We start from the raw sequence: 21,370 nt of genomic DNA on the forward strand, positions 1-21,370 counted from the left end.
TGGCTTATTCTTACAGCAAGCAAAGGAATGACTGACAAGTGGGAGGCACAAGACTTTCCACTCTCCAGTCTTCCAGCACCTCACCCATGGCTGCCGATGAAACAAATATCTCTGCTAGGGACCTCAAATTTCTTTCTTAGCTTCCCACAATATTCTGGGAAACACCTGAGCAGGTCCGGCGTTTTACCTACCCTTATGCATTTTAAGACCTCCAGCACCTCCTCTTCTGCAATGTGGATTCTTTTCAATACATCACTATTTATTTCCCCAAGTTCCATATCTCTCCCCACACTAAATACTGACACAAAATATTTGTTTAGTATTTCATCCACCTCCACTGATCTTCAAGAGGCCCTATTCTCTCCCCGGTTACTCTTTTGTGCTCAATGTATTTGTAGAGTCCCTTTTAATTCTTCTTAACCTACCTGTCAAAGCAGTCTCACATCCCCATTCTGATCTCCTGACTTCCTTCATAAGTATACTCCTACTGCCCTTATATTCTTCTAAGGATTCACTTGATCCCAGCTGTCTATACCTGACATATGTCTCCTTCTTTTTCTTGACCAGAGCCTCAATATTTCCAGTCATCCAGTGTTCCTTATTCTCGCCAGCCTTGCCTTTCACACTGGCAGAAACACATTTTCTCTGAACTCATGTTAACTCACTTTTGAAAGCCTCCCACTTGTCAGTCATTCCATTGCTTGTGAACAGCCTCCACCAGAGTCGAAAAGTGTGGTGCTGGAAAAGCAAACCAGGTCAGATAGCCATGGGCTTATGCCCAAAATGTCGATTCTCCTGCTCTTCTGATGCTGCATGACCTGCTGTGCTTTTCCAGCGCCACATGTTTTAACTCTGACCTCCAGCATCTGCAGTCTTCACTTTTTCCTAACAACCTCCATCAGTCAACTTTTGAAAGTTGCTGTCTAACACCATCAAAATTGGCCTTGCTTCAATTTCGAACTTTAAGTTTTAAACACGGCCTATCCTTTTCCACAACTATTTTAAAACCAATATAATTATGGTCACTGCTCCCAAAGTGCTGTCCCATTGTCACCTCAAGCACTTATCCCTCCTTACTTCCCAAGAGAAGGTTGAGTTTTGCTCCTTCTCCAGTAGATACATCTATATATTGACAAAGATAATTTTTTTGAACACACTTAACAAATTTCTCGCCATCCAAGTCCTATGGCAGTCCTATACTAGGTTAGGAAAGTTAAAATCCCCTATCATTACAACCTAATTATTCTTACAGATATAATCAAAGTCATATAGCATAGAAACAGACACTTCTGTCCAACTAGTCCACACGGACCATGTTTCCAAATCAAACTAGTCCCACCTGCTTGTGTTTGGCCCATATCCCTCCAAACCTTTCCTATTCACATACTTATCCAACTGTCTTTACACATTGTTACTGTACCTGCATCCACCACTTCCTCTATTGCACACACTAACTACCTCATGTCCTTTTGAAATTTTTTTCTTCTCATATTAAAAATATTCTCCCTAGTTTTTAATTCCTCCACCTTAGGGAAAAGACCTTTGCTATTCACCTTATCTATGCCCCTCTACAAGGTCATCCCTCAACTTCCTCAGCTCCAGTGAAAAAAAAGGCTACCAGCCTATTTTTATAAGTGAAACCCTCCATCTCCTTACATATTTGCTCCTCCATTTCCAATTGACTATTGGGGGGGCCTGAATTCCATGAGGGTATTTATCCCCCTATTTCTCAATTCCACGCATATAGCTTCATTGTACAGGTCCCGAGGAATGTCCTTTACAAGTACAACCATGATGTTTTCCCTCATCAAAAATGCTACTCTCCCTCATCTCTTGCCTCCTTTTCTATCATTTCTACAGTACATACATGCCAGAACATTGAGTTACCAGTTTTGTCCCTCCCTCAGCCATGTTTCTGTAATAGCTATGATAATCTATTCCACATTTCCATCCATTCACTGGTTTCATCTGCTTTACCTGTCAGGCCTCTTGCATTGAAATAAATGCAGTTTAATTCATCAGTCTTTCCTCATTCTCTGTCATGCTCTTTCCTGCCTCGTCCATTTAACTTGCTTCCTTTAACTTCTGTACCAATCTTCTCTCTTTTCTCACTGCTGTTAAGATCAACTCCCAACCCACACCCCTACAACCCCAGCTAGTTTAAAGCTTCTTCAGTTCGTATTGGTTGGGGAAAAGACATTAACAGGAATAATCCTCACTCTTTCAGTCGTGTGAATCTTTTTGTTTCCTTCATGTGTGGACTTTGGACAAAAAAGCAAGATACTGCTTTAACCAAAGGAGACTATGCACGGAGATGGCTGCAATTTCAAAAGTCACATTCACTGGAGCACATTGTAACTTGTATATAATGCTGCATTTTTCCTGGAACAGTGTGAGTGGCAGGTACCATGGAGCTGGTGAGTTCTGCAAAAAGGGAAAACTGCTTGGCACCAGTGTACTGACTGGCTCCTAACCATGGCTTGTGTTGAACTAGTGCGGCAGAGAACCAGCCAAATATAAAGCAACAAAAAATCTGTGTCTCTCCTCGCGTGGAGGCACCAGTAAGATGCCAGTAATAGCTAGCTCTGTCTTTTACTCACTCTTCTCTGTAAATACGTTTTGAAGAAGGAATAAGATGCCTTCAAACAAAAGTGAAAGAACAAATTCTCAATCAGTGAATAAAAGAGAGCATCAGCATGCAAACAAACTTGTATTAACAACAAAGAACTAAAATTGGAAGGAACTAATAGAACCAAATAATCACTTCCTGTGGTCCCAATTGGTGCTGTTGACCTGTGTTTCCCTGATACATTTTCCCCCTTACCACCCTTAACATCTATGCCTTCTGTGTCTGACTGATTAGGAGAAAGTGAGGGTTGAGAATGTGCTGCTGGGAAAGTACAGCAGGTCAGGCAGCATCCGAGGAGCAGGTGAATCAATGTTTCGGGCATAATCCCTTCATCGGGAATGAGGCTTGTGGGCCAGAGTCTGAGAGACAAATGGGAGGGGTGGTGGGGTTAGGGGTGAGGTAGGTGAGAAATCGATAGGTGGATAAAGGTAAGGAGGAGGTGATAGGTCAGAGGGGGGAAGTGATGGACAGGTCCGGAGGGCGGTACTGAATTGGAGGCTTGCGACTGGGATAATGTGGGGGGAGGGGAAATGAGGAAGCTGTTGAAATCCACATTTATCCTGTGTGGATGCAGGGCCCAAGGCAGAATATGAGGCATTCCTCTTCCAGGCGTCGGATGGTAACGGTTTGGTGGTGGAGGACGCCCAGGACCTGTATGTCCTTGACGGAGTGGGAGGGGGAATTGAAGTGTTCAGCCACGGGGTGGTGGTGTTGGTGGATGTGGGTGTCCCAGAGATGTTCTCTGAAACGATCTGCAAAAAGGGGCTCTGTCTCCCCAATGTAGTCTTGATGGAGTGGGAGGGGAAGTTGAAGTGTTCAGCCAGTCTGATCGATTGTCCAGGGGAGATTTAAAAGGGGCAGCATTAAATTATAAAATTTGTTTTACAGTAGCAATTCATACTTCCTCATTTCTAATTGGGTAAAGACAATTTGTTATGAATAAAATTATTTTCTTGCGAAATGCAGAAACCTGAAGGGCATTGTTCTTTTAACCTGGGGACTTTGGACCATTGACTAATTCTTTTCACACTTATGATGTGGTAATAGTGCAGCAGCATGATTTCCGGTGCACAACCCAGTGAAATCTAAAGGTAGTGCCATAAAATATCCAACATCAATATGAATAGCTACATGAAACATGGGTGTAAAGTTGCAGTCAAAAGCAGACCCAAAATTAATTAACTCCCGCAGTACTTTTTAAGTAATGCCATACTCTGAAACTATCCATTCTGAGTTTTCTTGTCCTTAATTTTTGGGCCTCCCCTAAGGTGCCACCTGCTCCAACATTGCTGTGATCTCTCGGAATTGCACCATAGATTAGACTGTTAAATCCTGAAACAAGATTCAAAGCCACAGCCCTGACTGACAATATTTTAAGAGTGATTATCAATTGAGTCAAGCGAACACTATCATACGAATGAGTTAAGTGTGCCGATGTATACTTCTAAAATAGAAGAAATATCACATAACTTGTCAATACTTTTGTTTTCCTCCTGTTAAGAACATTTTACACAGAATCATGCAAGTGTTATAGTACAGGATACTCTTCAGCCCATTATGTCTGTAGTTGTTCTACAGTGAGCATCTCACTATGCGTAAACAATCTCCACATTTTACTCCTGAAATTCTCCATATGATAAAAGAGCTAGACAAGTGTAATGGACAACAATTCATTTCTGGTCATGTCTTTGTCTCACCAAACTCCAACATCTGACATAGAAAGATGTTTTTAGAAGCTGGAAATGCCTGACATAAGCAGCATCAGACTGCCTAATATTTTGGGTATAAATCCTTCATCAGAGTCCAATTTACTTAGTAACTGACAATTACAGAAATGTTTTGCCGCAACCCTTTCTTCTTCTGCTTCTTCTACACATTAGTAAATTTTAGAATTATATATAAATATATAAAAATCCAGTATAAAATGTCAGGGCCAACATGTTGTTTTCAAACACATGAAAAATAAGGGTTTCAAATTTCATCCAGCAGTCTCTTGCCATCTCACTGCACAAATTAGTTGCATCAAAAATTATTATTCTGAATTAAGAAAAATGAATTAACGCTCAGCTGTCACCACTTAATCAAAGTTCTGATGAAGGTCATTTGGCTGAAACCCTTACTCATCCCTTCTGACCCCATCAAGATTCTGACCAAATTCTAATTTTATTTTGCAATGTCATGCTAACCTACAATGGTGAGAATAAAGAGAAATCAAATGGAAGCATGAGGATCTATATGACAGGAAAAGACCACTGTAGGCAATGGGGAAGCTTTTGTAAGCTCTAAGCAAAAAAAAAAGTTGCTTTTCAATCTCTAAACCCTATAATCTACCAAACTGCATTTTAACACCATCTGCCTATGGCAGTCTGATGCATACACTATATTTTATACCATCATGTTTTTTCTTAAAACTACCACATGTTTCACTGATGATGCATTTATGCTGCCTCAAAATTAATTGATTCCTGTCATGCATTTAAGTAACCGGCATACCCTGCAGATTATATATTTTGAACTTTCTTGTTATTAACTTTTAGGCATCCATTAAAGGTGCCGTCTGCACTTGTTCTGCCTTTTAAAATTGTCAGAACACCAATTGCATAGGACATGTGCAGTATATAGTCAAATGTAGTAGAGCTTATTGTGGTGGAAAATGCATTTAAGACTGCCTTGTCATTTATTCAATTTGCGTGTGGATTTGCTGAGCAAGCGTGACTGGTGTCTATACATATGTTTTATGTTAATCTGTTTGGTTGCTTGTGCTACTAAAATCATACTGGAAACTTAAGTCAAAATCCATTACCCTGTACGCTTCGTGATGGTTCCCAGTGTCATAGGTTGTTTGATCTGCGCCAGGGGCAAGACAATCGTCAGAGTTGGGATTGGTGAGAGCCGTGGATTTCCTAGGTTGTTGTTTGTGAAGCTGTTGTAACTGTCCTGGTTGCTCAGTTTGTCTGCAAAATACAGAGAGAAAGAAATTAAGATTATTTCCGAAAACTACCGAACTACCAGGAAACTGAGCTATTTCTCTGAACAATGGGCTGCTGATAAAGTCCGTTTCCCTTTAATATTAAACATAATATCTATTTCAACTGAGATGGTTAACTCCTTCAGCACTGAATACACTGCCACCCCTAGTGGTTCAGTTGGCAGATGCAGGGTAGAGTGCTTTAAGTGATACTGTTTCAAATGTGTTTAATATTAAGCCACATTGGCATGCAGTTATTTCAATGGATTTACTTCTGGCAGCAGCCTATGGCCATACTGCTCACACTCAATTCAAAGTGAAGGGGCTGAAAAGTTAAGTCAGAACTCAGCAGCTGCAATGGCTTCTACAGTCAATGGCTGGATGGTGTTCTCACAATTAACTCAGTAGAACAAATTCTGAGATGGACTGCAGGCTCCTTTGTTTTGTTGTAATGGTTCTTCAGGTTGTAGCACCTAGTAGCATGGTTCAATACAATGGTTTGCCATACTTCATCTCCCTGTTGAGAGTCCCCTCTCTAATGGCATCTCCTAAAATTCTGCCTCGAGGTGTTCTGCACAAGATGGTTGTTCACAATCTGTTCCACGCAGATCAAAGCTTAAAGTGGTTGGTATCTCAAAGCTGGTGAATCATACTTCCCTATTAGATATAAGGCATGCCCATCCATTGTATCACAACTGAGGTAATTAACTTTATAATGATCTCAACCATTAGTTTGTTGACTTTCAAAGTCAGTTTGTAGTGAGCTAGGAAAAGCTATTTACACATCCAGGAGAACTACTGGTTTTCAGTTTACCCTTGGAAATGTTCACTCTGTTTCAAAAGACCTCTTGTGATGTCTTCCTGAGATGAGTACAGTCCAGCCTCAATGCCAGCTAAAGTCCACTTCTGTGAGCCAATATGTAAGAAAATCCTTCTCCTTCACCCCATGCTTCTGCTAGCACGCCGTCTCTCTCTCTCTCTCTTTCTGTGATCTTCTGCAAGCACTGACAGGTTCTCTTCCTAAACTAGTGAACCAATTTGGTTCTTATGATAATCAAGCAAATTTCATGGTTTCTTCTATTCCCCCCCAAAGCCCAGTAAATTAACAGACTCATTTAGCTTGACCTTACCACCTGTCTGTGTTGATTTGTGGGTTCCCTCTCGGTTTTGTTTTTATGTTTTAATTCAGGTTAATTCAAGGCGATGGGCTGTGGAAAAGCCAATAAGAGTACTCAATGAATGGCAGACACTAGGAAGCTAAAGAGAAACAATGGAACCTCAGGGTGCTTGTCCACAGATCCCTGAAGGAAGCAGAGCAGTTTAATAAAATAGTTTATACACATTCAGGGGCTTGCCTTTATCAGTCAAGGCATAGATTATAAGCAGGAAGGTTATTTTGAAGCTGTAGAGGATTTTGGTTAAACTACAGTTGGAGAACTGTGTGAAGTTCTGGTTTCCACGCTTAGGAAGGATCTGATTACATTGGAGATGCACCAGGTTGTTACATAGGATGGAGCATCTTAGCTACAAAGACAGACTGAGTAAGTTCAGTTTGTTTCTTTGGACCACAGAAGATTGTGGGGAGTTCATGATAGCGACAATTAAGATTATGAGGGGCACAGACAGGGTAGATAGACAGTAGCTGCTCCCCTTATTTGAAGCTTCCAATTTGGCAGCTGTGAAGCAAGACTGCCTCCTGCCCAAAACCCAGTAGGAGGCAGTTCACTCTTTTTTCTCTTTCTTTTTCAACGTTCTCTGTGATTGGCTGACCAGTACTGATCCTCCCTTGTTTGACCAATTCACATCCAACCAGCTGCCAGTCCCTGAGCACAAAAACATCTTGGTGTGGGTTTATCTACAGTGCTCTTACAGCAGTGATTAACCTGCAGTATCTTTACAGGCCAGGTTCGTTCTCTCTTTTTTCAAAACATGTGACTGTTTCAAGTTCAAAATTCAATTCCCAGCTGCAACTCAGCACTAAGCTAAAAATGAGATAAAAAGGAAAAATAATGATCGTCTCAACATTTAGGAACAATCACACAGATTACATTTTTATATAAACAAACTAATTGATTCTTCATTGGAACACAATGTGATCAATCATATCATTTAAGAGAAATGCAGCATAAAAGGATTCAGATTTAAAATGGATTTGGTCATGCCACGCAGTGGGTGAGTTGCATAAAAGGCAAAAAAAAATCTGAGAGTTCTTTCTTCCTCACTTCCTATTATTCATTCTCAAGATAAGAACAATGCTGGCGATGCCAGTATTTGTTGCATTTTCCCCATTCTCCGTGTGCGTGAGCAGATGGTCTTGAACACTGCTTCTTGGACAATGCAGATACACTAATGTGTACAATGGGGCGGTGGCGGCCTACTGGTATTATTGCCAGACTGTTAATTCAGAGATCCAGGTAATATTTAGGAACCTAGGTTCAAATGCTAGTGGAATTTGAATTCATTTTTTAAAAATCTGGAATTAAGAGTCTAGTGCTGACAATGAATCTGTTATCAATTGTCAGGAAAAACCCATCTGGTTCACAAATATCCTTTAGGGAAGGAATCTGCTACCCTTACCAGGTCTGGCCTAAAATGTGATTCCAGACCCACAGCAATGTGGTTAACTCTTATCTGCCCCCAGGGCAATTAGGAATGGTCAATAATTGCTGGCATGGATAACAATGCCCTCATCCTGTGAATGAATAAACAAAAAGCACTGTAAGATATAGAGTTCCAGGATATGAACCCAGCAACAATGAAGAAATGATGATAATATGCCCAAGTCTAACCCTTTTGCAGAATAGTGTGGGACTTGGAGAGAATTTTAGAGGTGATGTGGCTTTTATGTGCCTGCTTCCCTTGTCTTGTATTGTGGTGGTCATTGTTTGAAAAGTGTTGTCAAAGAAGCTTTGTCAAGTTGCTGTAGTCATGATGGAGGAGGTAGGTATATAGATTTTTAATCTGCTTTGTGCTCTCAGACCCAACTGAAGGCATTTCAAGACTATGCTTTATAACATCTCCAGTGAAGCTGTCAAGTACTGGTTGCTACAGGAAGATGTAATGTTTATTATCTTCACAGTGTTGAGTGGCAATGCAGGGTCTGGAACGGCACTGGGGAGGCGCACCATGACTTTTTAATAAAGTGACACAAAGCACTATTAGATGACATCGGGTAAAGTCACACAAAGATTTTTTTTCTAATTTTTCATGCTTTTGTTAGAAAGATAAGTAACAGAAAGTGTATCACAGATGTTTATTATCACAACAGCCTGCCAATAGTTATCTTTAGCTTCTTAAGAGACTCAAGGAAGGAAGGAGAGTACGACTCAAACTACAATAGCATAATACCTATTGTATTATGATACAAAGCCACAGGTTCTTCAAAGACAACAAGCAGCAATGAAATTTGTAATCACTGACTCACAGTGTCCTACTAAAGAAAAAATAACAAAGTTACAAGTGGGATGGTTAACAGTATAAATAAATACAGAAAACTCGAAAGGAAGGATAAAAAAACTTTCAATCCAATATAAAATAATTTGGAATTTTGGCAATTTAACAGAAGAGGTAAGTGGGGTGACAAGGAACTTTTATACCAAGTGTAATATCTAACAAGACATTGAGGGTTGCTTCTTGCTACAGAGCTGGTGAAACCAATGCTGCCAGTGGAAATGCTGCCCTACTGTCCAATTAGTGACTAGCAACTGTGCATTGCTTAGCAGCGCCACTAAGAAGACTGCTTCTGCTGCTAGTAATGCATCCATTAATGGCCCTGGCAAACAAGAGACTTAGGTACCAGATGGACTAGGCATGAGCCCACAGGGATCAATGACAATGGCAGCAGGATTCTCTCAGTGAACCACCCCCTTCCTAATGTTGTATTTCTTGAATGGATACTGATTGCTGGACAGCAAGGGAACCTCCATCAGAAGGCCACAAGTCCACTACAGCCTTTCAGGGTTCCTGCATGGTGAATTGCCCAGTCATGAATGGGGTGAAGCATTGTAGCAGTTTCCCCAATCTCCAATTCCCGCCCCCCCATCAACTGATTAAATAGCCATCCTGCACCAATGTGCCTCAGAGGAGGGCATTAAATTCTGACCCAAGATGACTTCACTTCCAGATTAGACTGATACGATCAATTTTTATTATATTATTACTCTTACTTGGGAATTTGGGTGGCAGTGCATAGGTAAATGGATTTTGGTCTTTAGTTCTGTGATGGTAACAATTTTTTAAGTGTCAGAAACATTTTTTTAAGCATTGGGTCAAAACAGCCTGTGATTTGAACTGATTGAATAGATAAGCCACCTGGTGAGATAACTGCTGATGTGTTTAAGATGTTAAGCTTTTATGAAGCAGAGAAAGAGAAGACAGACCTCTTATTCTTAAATAGTGTCATTTAGTTTTAGTCTACCCTGCAAGAGGGAAGATCCAATTTGTATCAGCCCTGTTAAGTCCCACCAAGATTTATGTTTCAATAAGACCATCTCTCATTCTTCAAAATTTCAATGGATACCGGCCTGATCTAGTAAACCTTCCTTCATTAGACAAACCCTTCAAACAAGGAATGAATCAACTGAACCTTCTCTGAACCACCTCTAAAGTGATCATATCTATTTTAAAATAAAAAAACCAGACTATACACAATATTCCAAATCAATCTCACCAATATCCTGTACAGCTGAAAGAAAACAACCATCCTTTATATTCCATTCCCTTCGCAATAAATAACAACATTTCATTTGTTTTTCTAATTATTAGCTGTGTCGGCATACCAACTTTCTGTGATTCATGTACAAGGATATCCACATCACCTACATACCGCCGAGCCCTGAAATCTATCTACATTTAAATTACCTACCACCTATTTTTTCTGCTAAAATGAACACTGTATTCCAGCTGTCAATCTTTTGCCCATTCACTTAACCTGGCTACATCCCTTTACGTATGTGTCTCCTTATGACAACTTATTTTCATATCAATATATCATAAGCAAATTCAAACACTTTAGATTTGGTTCCTTCATCCAAATTATTGATGCAGATTGTAAATTGTTAAGAAATCAGCATTGATCCCAATGGCACTTTATTAGTTAGAGCTTGCCAAACCAAAACTTACCCTTTTATCCCTATAGTTTGCTTCTCATTACCTGACCAATCCTTTTCCACGTTAATAAGTTACTCAAAATACCATGTTTTCTTATTGTTACGAATGTATATAGGTGTGTATTACCCCTTTAACAGAGTGGTTCATGTGATCTGGGGGCAGATCTTGGGGATGTAGTCTAAGCCCAACTAGCCTGTGACCAGTGGAGTGCCACAAGGATCGGTGCTGGGCCCTCTACTTTTTGTCATTTATATAAATGATTTGGATGTGAGCATAAGAGGTACAGTTAGTAAGTTTGCAGATGACACCAAAATTGGAGGTAGAGTGGACAGCGAAGAGGGTTACCTCGGATTACAACAGGATCTGGACCAGATAGGCCAATGGGCTGAGAAGTGGCAGATGGAGTTTAATTCAGATAAATGCGAGGTGTTGCATTTGGGAAAGCAAATCTTAGCAGGACTTATACACTTAATGGTAAGGTCCTACGGAGTGTTGCTGAACAAAGAGACCTTGGAGTGCAGGTTCACAGCTCCTTGAAAGTGGAGTCGCAGGTAGATAGGATAGTGAAGAAGGTCTTTGGTATGCTTTCCTTTATTGGTCAGAGTATTAAGTACAGCAGTTGCGGCTGTACAGGACATTGGGGTTAGGATACTGTTGGAATATTGCATGCAATTCTGGTCGCCTTCCTATCGGAAAAAGATGTTGTGAAACTTGAAAGGGTTCAGAAAAGATTTACAAGGATGTTACCAGGGTTGGAGGATTCGAGCTACAGGGAGATGCTGAACAGGCTGGGGCTGTTTTCCCTGGAGCGTCGGAGGCTGAGGGGTAACCTTATAGAGATTTACAAAATTATGAGGGGGATGGATAGGGTAAATAGGCAAAATCTTTTCCCTGGGGTCGGGGAGTCCAGAACTAGAGGGCATAGGTTTAGGGTGAGAGGGGAAAGATATACAAGAGACCTAAGGGGCAACTTTTTCATGCAGAGGGTGGTACATGTATGGAATGAGCTGCCAGAGGAAGTGGTGAAGGCTGGTACAATTGCAACATTTAAGAGGTATTGGATAGATATATGAATAGGAAGGGTTTGGAGGGATATGGGCCGGGTACTGGTAGGTGGGACTAGATTGAGTTGGGATATCTGGTCGGCATGGACGGGTCTATAATAACTTGAACTCCATTATTCAAAAGAGGAAGGAGGCAGAAAGTCAGAGACTTTAGGCCAGTTAGCCTAACATCTGCTATAGGGAAGGTGTTCAAATCCATTATTAAGGAAATAATAGCAGGACACATAGAAAATCACTATTTTTTCAGGCTGTTTCCATGCTGGGTCTGTTTCCATGCTGTCCATCTCTATGACTCTATAGAGCTGAGAGGACCCATAATAAAGTATTCCATGTTTACCCTCCGCCAACCTCGTGTTCTATTCAGTGAACTACAAACATGATAACCACAAACACATGTACATAAATTGTCTACAATGCTTCAATAATAGTCATAATTTTTGGGTGTATTGTCAAGAGGAGTATGGAAGCAAAGCGAGAGGGGTATAATGTAGATAGTTGGCTGTGTGCTGCCATGTTTAGCGGGGGGGGGATCAGGTGATCCAGAGGCGAGAGCTAGAGGAAACAGTCTAAAATCAACTGTGGAGTTGGGAGGCTCCACAATAAAGTATTCCCTGTTCAAGTTTACTCTCAGTCTACTTAATGTTTTATTTATGATTCTAGTGCACCATAAACATAATACTTGTTTTGAGCCGCAACCTTTGATTTGGCATTTTAACAGGCATCTTTTGGAAATCCGGGTACGCCTATTTACTGGTTTTATACAATGTGATTGGTACTTTGTCAAAAGTCTATAACAGATTAGCTAAATATTAATTCCTTTAACAAAGCCATGTTGCTTTTGCCCGAAAAAATAGTGATTTTCTATGTGTCCTGCTATTATTTCCTTAATAATGGATTTGAACGCCTTCCCTATAGCAGATGTTAGGCTAACTGGCCTAAAGTCTCTGACTTTCTGCCTCCTTCCTCTTTTGAATAATGGAGTTCAAAAGTTATTATAGTCAAATCTAGTAGCACCATTCAGAAGCGAAGGAATTTTGGATGATTAAAACCAATGGCATTTAAGACTCCAGGATGCTGATCGTCCATTCTGAAAGACTTGTCAGCTTATGGGCCCAAAGGCTTTGCTAATAACTTTTCCCTCGTGGTAGTTCATCTCTCCCTATTACATCTTGATTTTCAATTATCTTTGGGAGGTTACCTACCATGATGACAGATACAAAAAAAATGTTCAAAGTCTCTTCCACTTCTTCATTTTCCATTATCAAGTCCCGAGGCTCACTCTCCAGAGGACCAACATCAGCTTTATTTACATTTTTTCTGTTCAATATTTGTGGTAAATATTACTATCTGTTTTTATATTAGTAGCTAGCTTTCTCTTGAACTCTATTTTCTGCCTCTTATTTACTTCATCATGTTTTGTTGTTTCTTAAAGTCTACCTGATCTTCTGATCTACATAAACCTTTACAAATTTGTACAATATTTCTGTCATTTTAATACTACCTAGATCTTCCTTATTTAACTATGGATGATGTATTTGTGTCAAAGGGCCTTTCTTTCTAACTGGGATAAATCTTTGCTGAGCGTTATTAAATATCTTCTACATTGACTGACCTTTTAACTTAGCTTGCTAATTCATCTTAGCCAGCTCTGTCTTCATACCTTTAGAATTACCTTTATCTCGATTTAAAGCATTACTCATGGACCCACAGTTCTCCCTTTCAAATTGAACATGAAATCCTGTCATGTTATGATCACTATTAGCTTAGAGGGTCAACTATCTTTAAATTATTCACTAATCCATGTTACTGTACATCACTAAATCGAGGATAGCCTGCTCCTTTGGTTAGCTGTAGAATGTACTGCTTTAAGAAACTGTCCCAAACATAATGTATGAACTGATTGTTGCAGTAGATTTCTTACATCTCTCATTTATTTCTTCCTGTGCGTAATTACAGTCAGGCAGCCAATAAACCACTCCCACAAAGGACCTCTTATCTTTCATATTTGTACCCAAACTGATTCTGCATTTTGATTTTTCAAGTTATGATCAACTAACAGTCCTGAACCGATGCCATCCTTAATTAACAAAGTCACCCTGCCCTTTTCCCAATGTTCTGCCATCCAAACACCTTCCACATTCATGTTACAGTTTTGGTCATTATTCAAAATGTCTTTGTAATATCTGTCCGTCAAGTCAAACATATTTATCTCTAGATTACCTGTGGCATTACCACAACATGACAATCTGCCCCCAGTTACAGTACTGCTTTTACCATTGTCAGACATTGTGTGTTCAATTCCCACCATGACAAACTAAATTCAATAAATCTATTAGGATGATAATGTGACAAGCAAGTTCACTAATCTTCTTCAGGAAAGGAAAGCCAACACTTTCAATTCTAATTAGCCATAAGTTGCTGAAGGTAGGTATGCAGGTGCAGCAGGCAGCAAAGAAGGCAAATGGTGTGTTGGCCTTCATTGTGAAAGGTTTTTATACAGGAGCAGGGATGTGTTGTTGCAGTTATACAGGGCCTTGGTGAGGCCACACCTCAAATACTGTGTGCAGTTTTAGTCTCCTTTTCTGAAAAAGGATGCTCTTGCTCTTGAGGGAGTGCAGCGAAGCTTTACCAGGCTGATTCTGGGGATGATGGGACTGAGCTATGAGGAGAGACTGACTAGGTTGGGATTGTTTTTGCTGGAATTCAGACAAGTGAGGGTGGATCTTATAGAGACCTATAAAATTCTAACAGGACTAGACAGGATAGATGCAGGAAGGATGTTCCCGATGATGGTTGCATCCAGAACCAGGGATCACAATCTGAGGTGGACCATGGAAGCCGGAGATGAGGAGACATTTCTTCAACCAAAGAGTGGTGAGCCTGTGGAATTCATTGCCACTGGAAGTGGTTCATGCCAAAACACTGAATGTATTCAAGCGGCAGCTAGATATAACACTTGGGACAAATGGGACCAAAGATTATGGAAGAAAGCAGGATTACATTATTGAGTTGAACAATCAGCCATGATCATGATGAATGGCTGAGCAGGTTCAAAGGATTGAAAGCTTCCTCCTCCTCCTATCTTCTATGTTTCCTTCAATCTGGCTTGCGTTGTGAATCTACGCTCTGAGGCCTACTAGACAATTACTTCAGAAAGAGACTCAACCTTCTCAATGCAATTAGGAACAGGCAATAAATGCAGCCTTGCCAATATCACTCCATATCTTGAAAATAAGCACACAGCTAACTTATCTGCACATACTGTTATGCAACAGTCACGGATGTTTAAATGAACAAAAATGTAAATGTTGCAATTGAAGGAAATATGAAAAGAAGATAGAAAATACAGTAAGCAAGGACTTTCAATCTTTTGAAAATTTGGAAAGGAACTGTACAAAATAATTCCAAATGCCCCCTATACATTTTTCTTGAAATTAGGTCTTAGGCTGCACCAATTAGATTCTGTGCAATGCCAAGCCCTGGCAACCTCTTTGTAAAACAACACAACACTGGTTACATGCTGGCATATCCCTGCACCCCTAATTCTCAGACTGTAAATATTTTATTATATAAATTAGGTCCCTCTCAATATATCTACACCATCCCAACCACCTCCCTATCAACCCGCTACTATCCCACATCAAATAACTCTGGAGCCCTGAAAGCTCAAACAAAATTCAGATGCAGTAATTGATTCTAACAAAGTTGTTCTGTTAAAAAGCCAATGCAATTTTTGCACAATATGATCTTTAAACAAATAGAAATCCTTAAAATAAAAAGAACATGATTCTTTTTGATTGGATGATTTTTTTAAAAAAGTTATGAAATAGCACATAGGAATTAGGAACCCAGAGAAAGTAGTCATGAATGAAGGAACAATGGCATGCAGTGCATTGAATACCCTGTCCCAAATTATACAAAACCAAACAGTGATGCTGATTTGTAAGATCCCCATAAGAGGCAATCTCATAGTTAAAATACATATTTATAAGGAAGTGTTTACTTGCCTGTTGATTCCTCAATATTTCAAACAATTATTCTAATGGAAAAGAAAAATATGTTTTTAAAAATAAGCAAGAATCAAATGTTCATGAAAAGAAAAGACAAAAAGTCAAAGAAGAGAACTGTTCTGGTGAAAATGGAATCAAAATGTTCAAAATTGACAAGTAATGGTAAATTAAATGGTTTAGAAACTCGTTTTCCTTTGTTTTGACACTTCCCCAAAATGCTACTTTTGTTCTTTACAAAGGAGATGGTGTATTAAAGATTAGTCTCCTAAATAACCAAAGCCTTCTGTGTAGACATACGCAAACCCCAGATCAAATCCGCCCAATTCCCGCTGAAGAGGGTTCTTAAAATTTCAAAACCGTTCATTCACAACCCCCACCCCACCACAGCAGCCAGCCCTTTTGTGTGAGGAAGAAATGACAACAAGAAAAGCTTCTCAAAACAAACAGGAGACTCTGCAGACTGAAAGGAGATAATGACGCTTCAAAACGAGTGAAGGTAGAAAAGAGGAAGGGGAAAACTCTCAATGAATTTAGTCTGTCTCTAAAGACCAACTTCAGCTTTTGTCACCATCTCTCATCCATGCTTAGGGAACTGGTAGCCTATTCATTTGACGGCAAAGTAACTTTTAACAAACCAGTCCTTTATTGGAATTTGTACAAAGATGTTGCTGGCTGTTTCCTACTAACAAGCCATGGGCTTTGTCGTTCATATGTGTTAGAACAGGAAACACAACAAGAAAATAAGACCCACTTTTAAGTCGGAGTTACGAACAATAGATGTTTTTAGATGTAATATTTAAGGCATTTGAATTAATGCAAATAATAATGTTGAAACTACTTGTGCCATTTTGGAGTATTTTGCATTATCTACATGAGCTAAATGAGGCAAAAGATCAAACTAATATAACCGATTCTTTGAAGCATTCTGAGATTTTTGTTTCAATATACTAAAAAAGTGTAAGCATTAATATATACATATAATTAATAAAGCAATACATGATCTACATCATTGTTGCAGAATGGCTCCAAAGTAATGTTAAGGTGTAGAAAGGTGCAGTGGAAAGTTGATGTTGGGAGAACAGATTTTTACAACAGAAAATTCATTACATGTGAAAAGGATCCGTTTAACTTGCAGAGTTTGATATTTAAAATAATTCTCCAAGGTAAGACCTTATTATTCAAGATATTCAAAAAAATATTTTATGAAATCATATGACCTCATTGTTTAATTTTTGAAAATAATTTCACTTTTATAAAACTGGCATCTGGTCTCCCACTTTTAAAAAAATCAAACATATTTCTTTCATTTTGTGGTGTCATCTTAAATTCAGGAATTACTTTTAACAGCTTGAATGACAAAACTGAACTCATGGACTCTGCACATCTGGAGTCAGAATTAATGAAAATAAAAGCAAGAGTTGTCACAGGCACAGAAACTGACATATCCTGACTAAGCCTCACTGTTTAGTAACACCATGAAGTCATGAATGGCTAACCACTGTTTCAATCAATGACCTCAAAAACACAGATGCAGACAGGACCAGAGTAGAATCTGACTGGGAGCCAGAGGCATTCCAGATCAGTCTGGAATTAGACATCTTCCAAATTTACCTCCCTCCCACAACCAACTTGGTTGGACCTGAGATCTTATAATTAGAAGATCACCTGTAACTTTTAGGTACAACAGACTGGAATGGCATCCCCGGTGTGTTAAAGGTTCAATGCTTAGTACACCAATCCTAAAATATTTCTGTTTGTGCCTTTAAACCAGTATTTTGTTGCAGCAATATCTGAAGCATTGATGGCAGTGGACTCAAAAACTAATACTCTGATAAACTACTTTCTAAAATGTCCAGAAAAAGATAACACAGAGCCTGTTTCTGCATGATAGAATTTGGGCTTGGTAGCCTTTACATGGATAGAAATCTGTTCTCTCAAATACTCAACAACATGGGTACAGATAGAGACATTAGGCCTTAACAATTTTCAATGTGATTTGTGGAGTTTAAATCTATAAACAGAGGTTCAGAATCCTAGAAATTTCAGGCATTATTTTTGTTAATTTAGTTTCTTCTCTCATTTTCTCTTTGATGAGTTCCTTTTAATTTTTAGTTTTGAAAAGTACTCAAATGGGTCCACTGGATCCTGCTGATTAAGCTACAGTTTTAAGGGCATTAGCCAAATATTCTTTCGAAAAAAATGTAATGATCTCTGAAACACCAAGATCACATAAATACCCCAGTAATACTGAAACAAAGATATCCAAGTCCAAGGAGGAGCAACATAAGATTAAGCAGTATCAGAAACAATTTTGAACTCCTTATTTACAAAGAATTGAAGTTTTGGTTTCATTATATAAGAAAGAAAAGGAGGGAAAGAAAAGCAGACTCCTTTCCCACACTGTGTCTGAGGTTCATTCAGGCCTGTGATAACAATCAAGGCTGGGACAAAGACTGTAGTGTTTCATTTGACAACATTGGCTTCAAAGGTAACTTGTAACGTTTGAGGATTAACAGTGACGACCTCTGAAAATGTTAACCTTGTTCTAGCCTGAAGCAACAAAATAAGGTGGTGGTCATTCACCAAAAGTTCCCATTAGAAGTGGTCCAAATGTACTGGAGAGACTAACTCCAAATCAATACCCAAATCTGAGTTAAGTCAATTGTGTAAACAATTACTGTAATCCAGCAGCCTTGGAATATCAGTCAATATTGTTCTAGGTTTATATGATCAGTTGTCTTTTCTGTTGTTATCTTTTATGTTTCTATAAAGTCCTGTTTTATATGTTTCTTTTCATCAATGAATGAAGCCTAAGCATTTATACCTCATTGTTCAATGGCCTGGATGTCCTTCAGACAAGAGTTCTGCACAAGCTTGCTGATGGGTTTTGCAAATCTGAACACAAATGATTTAGAAAACCAAAATAAATTAATTAATCTTATAATGAACTAAACTCCTTTCAATCAGTGGGATTACAGATTTCCCTAAGGTGGAAGACATTGATGCAAATGACAAAAAAATTGCAAATTATAAAAACAAAATGGGAAGCAGTGTTAACAAGTTAATTGGAAAGGAACTAGAAAACTAATGTATTTGTTTGTATATTGGCAGAAATCTGAACAAGTGCAAAGCTGAGACCCCATCTCATGAAACAAATAAAGTTATGCAGGCACTGAAAATCTCAAAGTAAACAGAAGATTCTGGAAAAATTTCAATTTCTATCTTATGATACACACTCTAGGGCTAAGCTCTGGCATATTGATATGAGGATCATAAAGTTACAGTGCTGAAGGCTTTCATCCAATCAGTTCGATGCCACCTGCTACAGCAGTTTATAATCGCATTTTCCAGTCCTTTACCCACAGCTTTACACATTCTTTTTTTATTTTCAGATTTGGATCCTATTTTGTTTTGAAAGAAACAATTGAATAGGCCTCCACCACTCTTTCACGTCACGCATTCCAGATTCTGTCTACACTCTCCTTTAAAAAATGTTTTCTCATGTCCCTTTTAGTTCTTTTGCCAACCACCTGAACTCTGTCCTCTGGTTCTCAACATTTCTATCAGAGTCTCTCTCTATGTACACTGGCTAAATCTCTCATCAGTGTAAACACCTCCACTGAATCTCTTCTCCAACCTCTTCGGAGAACAACCCCAGTTTTTCCAACTTATTCTTGTTCAGCCTTAGAAACAGTCTCATAAACATCACATCCTAATTGATTGATCAGTGTGTTTTTTAAATACAAAGATTTATCATAATCTCCTTGCTTTTGTACTCGGTGCCTCAATTTATAAAGGCATTAAGATGGTGCTCTGATTAATGTGAATAGGCCCTTTAGGAACACTGCTCATATAATCCTTGTTGGATGTTAGCCTAGATAGGTGTATTATGAATTTAACTAGAGAATTTAACTCAGGAAGTTCCAGTAGATTAACAATTCCATTTAAAGTATTAGACATTTGACCCTGAAGAGGTATCAAGGTTTGAGATACTAGCAGGAAATTACTGTCTTTTTCTCTCTAAATATCTTTCTGACAGCCTAGCACTGATGTACAAATACCTGAAACAAAAAAAATTATTCTCAAATTCAGAAAGAAATTGTTACTGGCATGTTTAAAGTTTCTTCAACCAACCCCCGCCACCACCACCATCCCTCCCGCCCCACCCAACCCTTAACAATGGCACCAACAAGCAAAGCCAAATAGCTTGCTTCTGCGCTACAAATTCAACTCAATAGGTGATTCTCTATCTTTTGAACAATTTTCTCCCTACACGACACTTTCCCCAAGCACCATATCCTAACTAAGTGGTGGGTATATGTCAAGCTTTTATCATGCTTAACTTATACTCAGTGCTGCTTGTCAGTGGATACTTAACAGGTAAGTAACAGCACTGGTGTGGAATGTTTACTGATATTGCTAACTGCCTGCACTCAGTCATTTCCTAGATACCAAGATCTCCCACATTGGAGCCTATAGTAAAGGATCTACATCAGAATCAATCCATTTTGGCTAAGGGAATCACTAATGCATTGCAGCAATAGGTTGTGTGCCAATACCATCAAAATGTTTGTCTGTGTGGAGCTTGCACAATCGCCCCATGCCTGCGTTAAGTTTCCTCCGGCTGCTCCAGTTTCCTCCCACAATCCAAAGATGTGCAGGTTAGGTGAATTAGCCAAGCTAAATTGCCCATAGTGTTAAGGGATGTATAGGTTAGGTGCATTACTCAGGGGTAAATGTAGAGTAATAGAGTAGGGGGACTGGGTCTGGGTGGGTTACTTTTCAGAAAGTCAGTTGGGCCAAATGGCCTGTTTCCACACTGTAGGGATTCTATGATTCTGAATATTTTTTCTAAAATTAAGGATGCACCATGAAAGCAATTGATCTGCATTACAGAATATGATTCGATTTTGTGGTCACGACACTATAACCTCTGGTCATCAGTTACTTGAACTGGGTTAAGATGTTTGAACATCCATCATTTACTGGCAATGCTGCATTGGGAACCTATTTAAATAATATTAATATACAGCCAAATCACTGGCCGCGTAAGAGCTGGATCTGCATTGGGAAAAAAAAAATCCCTGCTTCCTTCTATTGTGTCAAATGTATTTATGCACACCAAACAGAACTCACTGAATAAAGAACTTAGCCAGAGTCTCAGTATAAAATCTGGAATAGTGTTCAAGAATCAAACTCTAAGGGCTGAGTTTTCTCATTTACAGATAAAGTGTGGGGCGAGTGATTTTCATGGCATCTAGTTCAGCATGGCCCAGGGCAAATTTTCTTAGCAATCTTTTCTCATTGTGCAATTGAAATATTGAATGCATTCCTTGGGGAATTCTATGGTGAGCAAGGAGGAAGACGTTGCTACTGGCAAGACCTCCCAGCTACCATGTCCCTGGTGCCATAAATAAAGCATAATTTGCATACCATTTCAGATGCTGCATGCTAGGAATTACCTCAAAAACTGCAGTTTGCAATGTCTCAGAAGAAAGGAAAGCTTACTCACTGCTTCTAGGATACAGATTTGGAGCTGCCGGTGTATGGAGTGGTGAAGAGAAAGACACTCCTTTTCCTTGCTGACCAC

General features: G+C 39.3%; 1 protein-coding gene across 4 annotated transcripts in view; it reads right to left on the bottom strand.

The window, feature by feature from the left end:
- The window catches only part of bcas3 (BCAS3 microtubule associated cell migration factor), a 1,192,206-nt gene that overhangs the window by 615,627 nt on the left and 555,209 nt on the right, over window positions 1-21,370 (bottom strand). For all 4 annotated transcript variants that reach the window (XM_072590043.1, XM_072590044.1, XM_072590042.1 and 1 more), the window contains one exon: window positions 5,433-5,583. In XM_072590043.1, the coding sequence (XP_072446144.1) occupies window positions 5,433-5,583 (151 nt within the window). The remainder of the gene's footprint in view (window positions 1-5,432; window positions 5,584-21,370) is intronic.

This window comes from Chiloscyllium punctatum, chromosome 19 (assembly GCF_047496795.1).
Source record: "Chiloscyllium punctatum isolate Juve2018m chromosome 19, sChiPun1.3, whole genome shotgun sequence".
Taxonomy (NCBI): domain Eukaryota; kingdom Metazoa; phylum Chordata; class Chondrichthyes; order Orectolobiformes; family Hemiscylliidae; genus Chiloscyllium; species Chiloscyllium punctatum.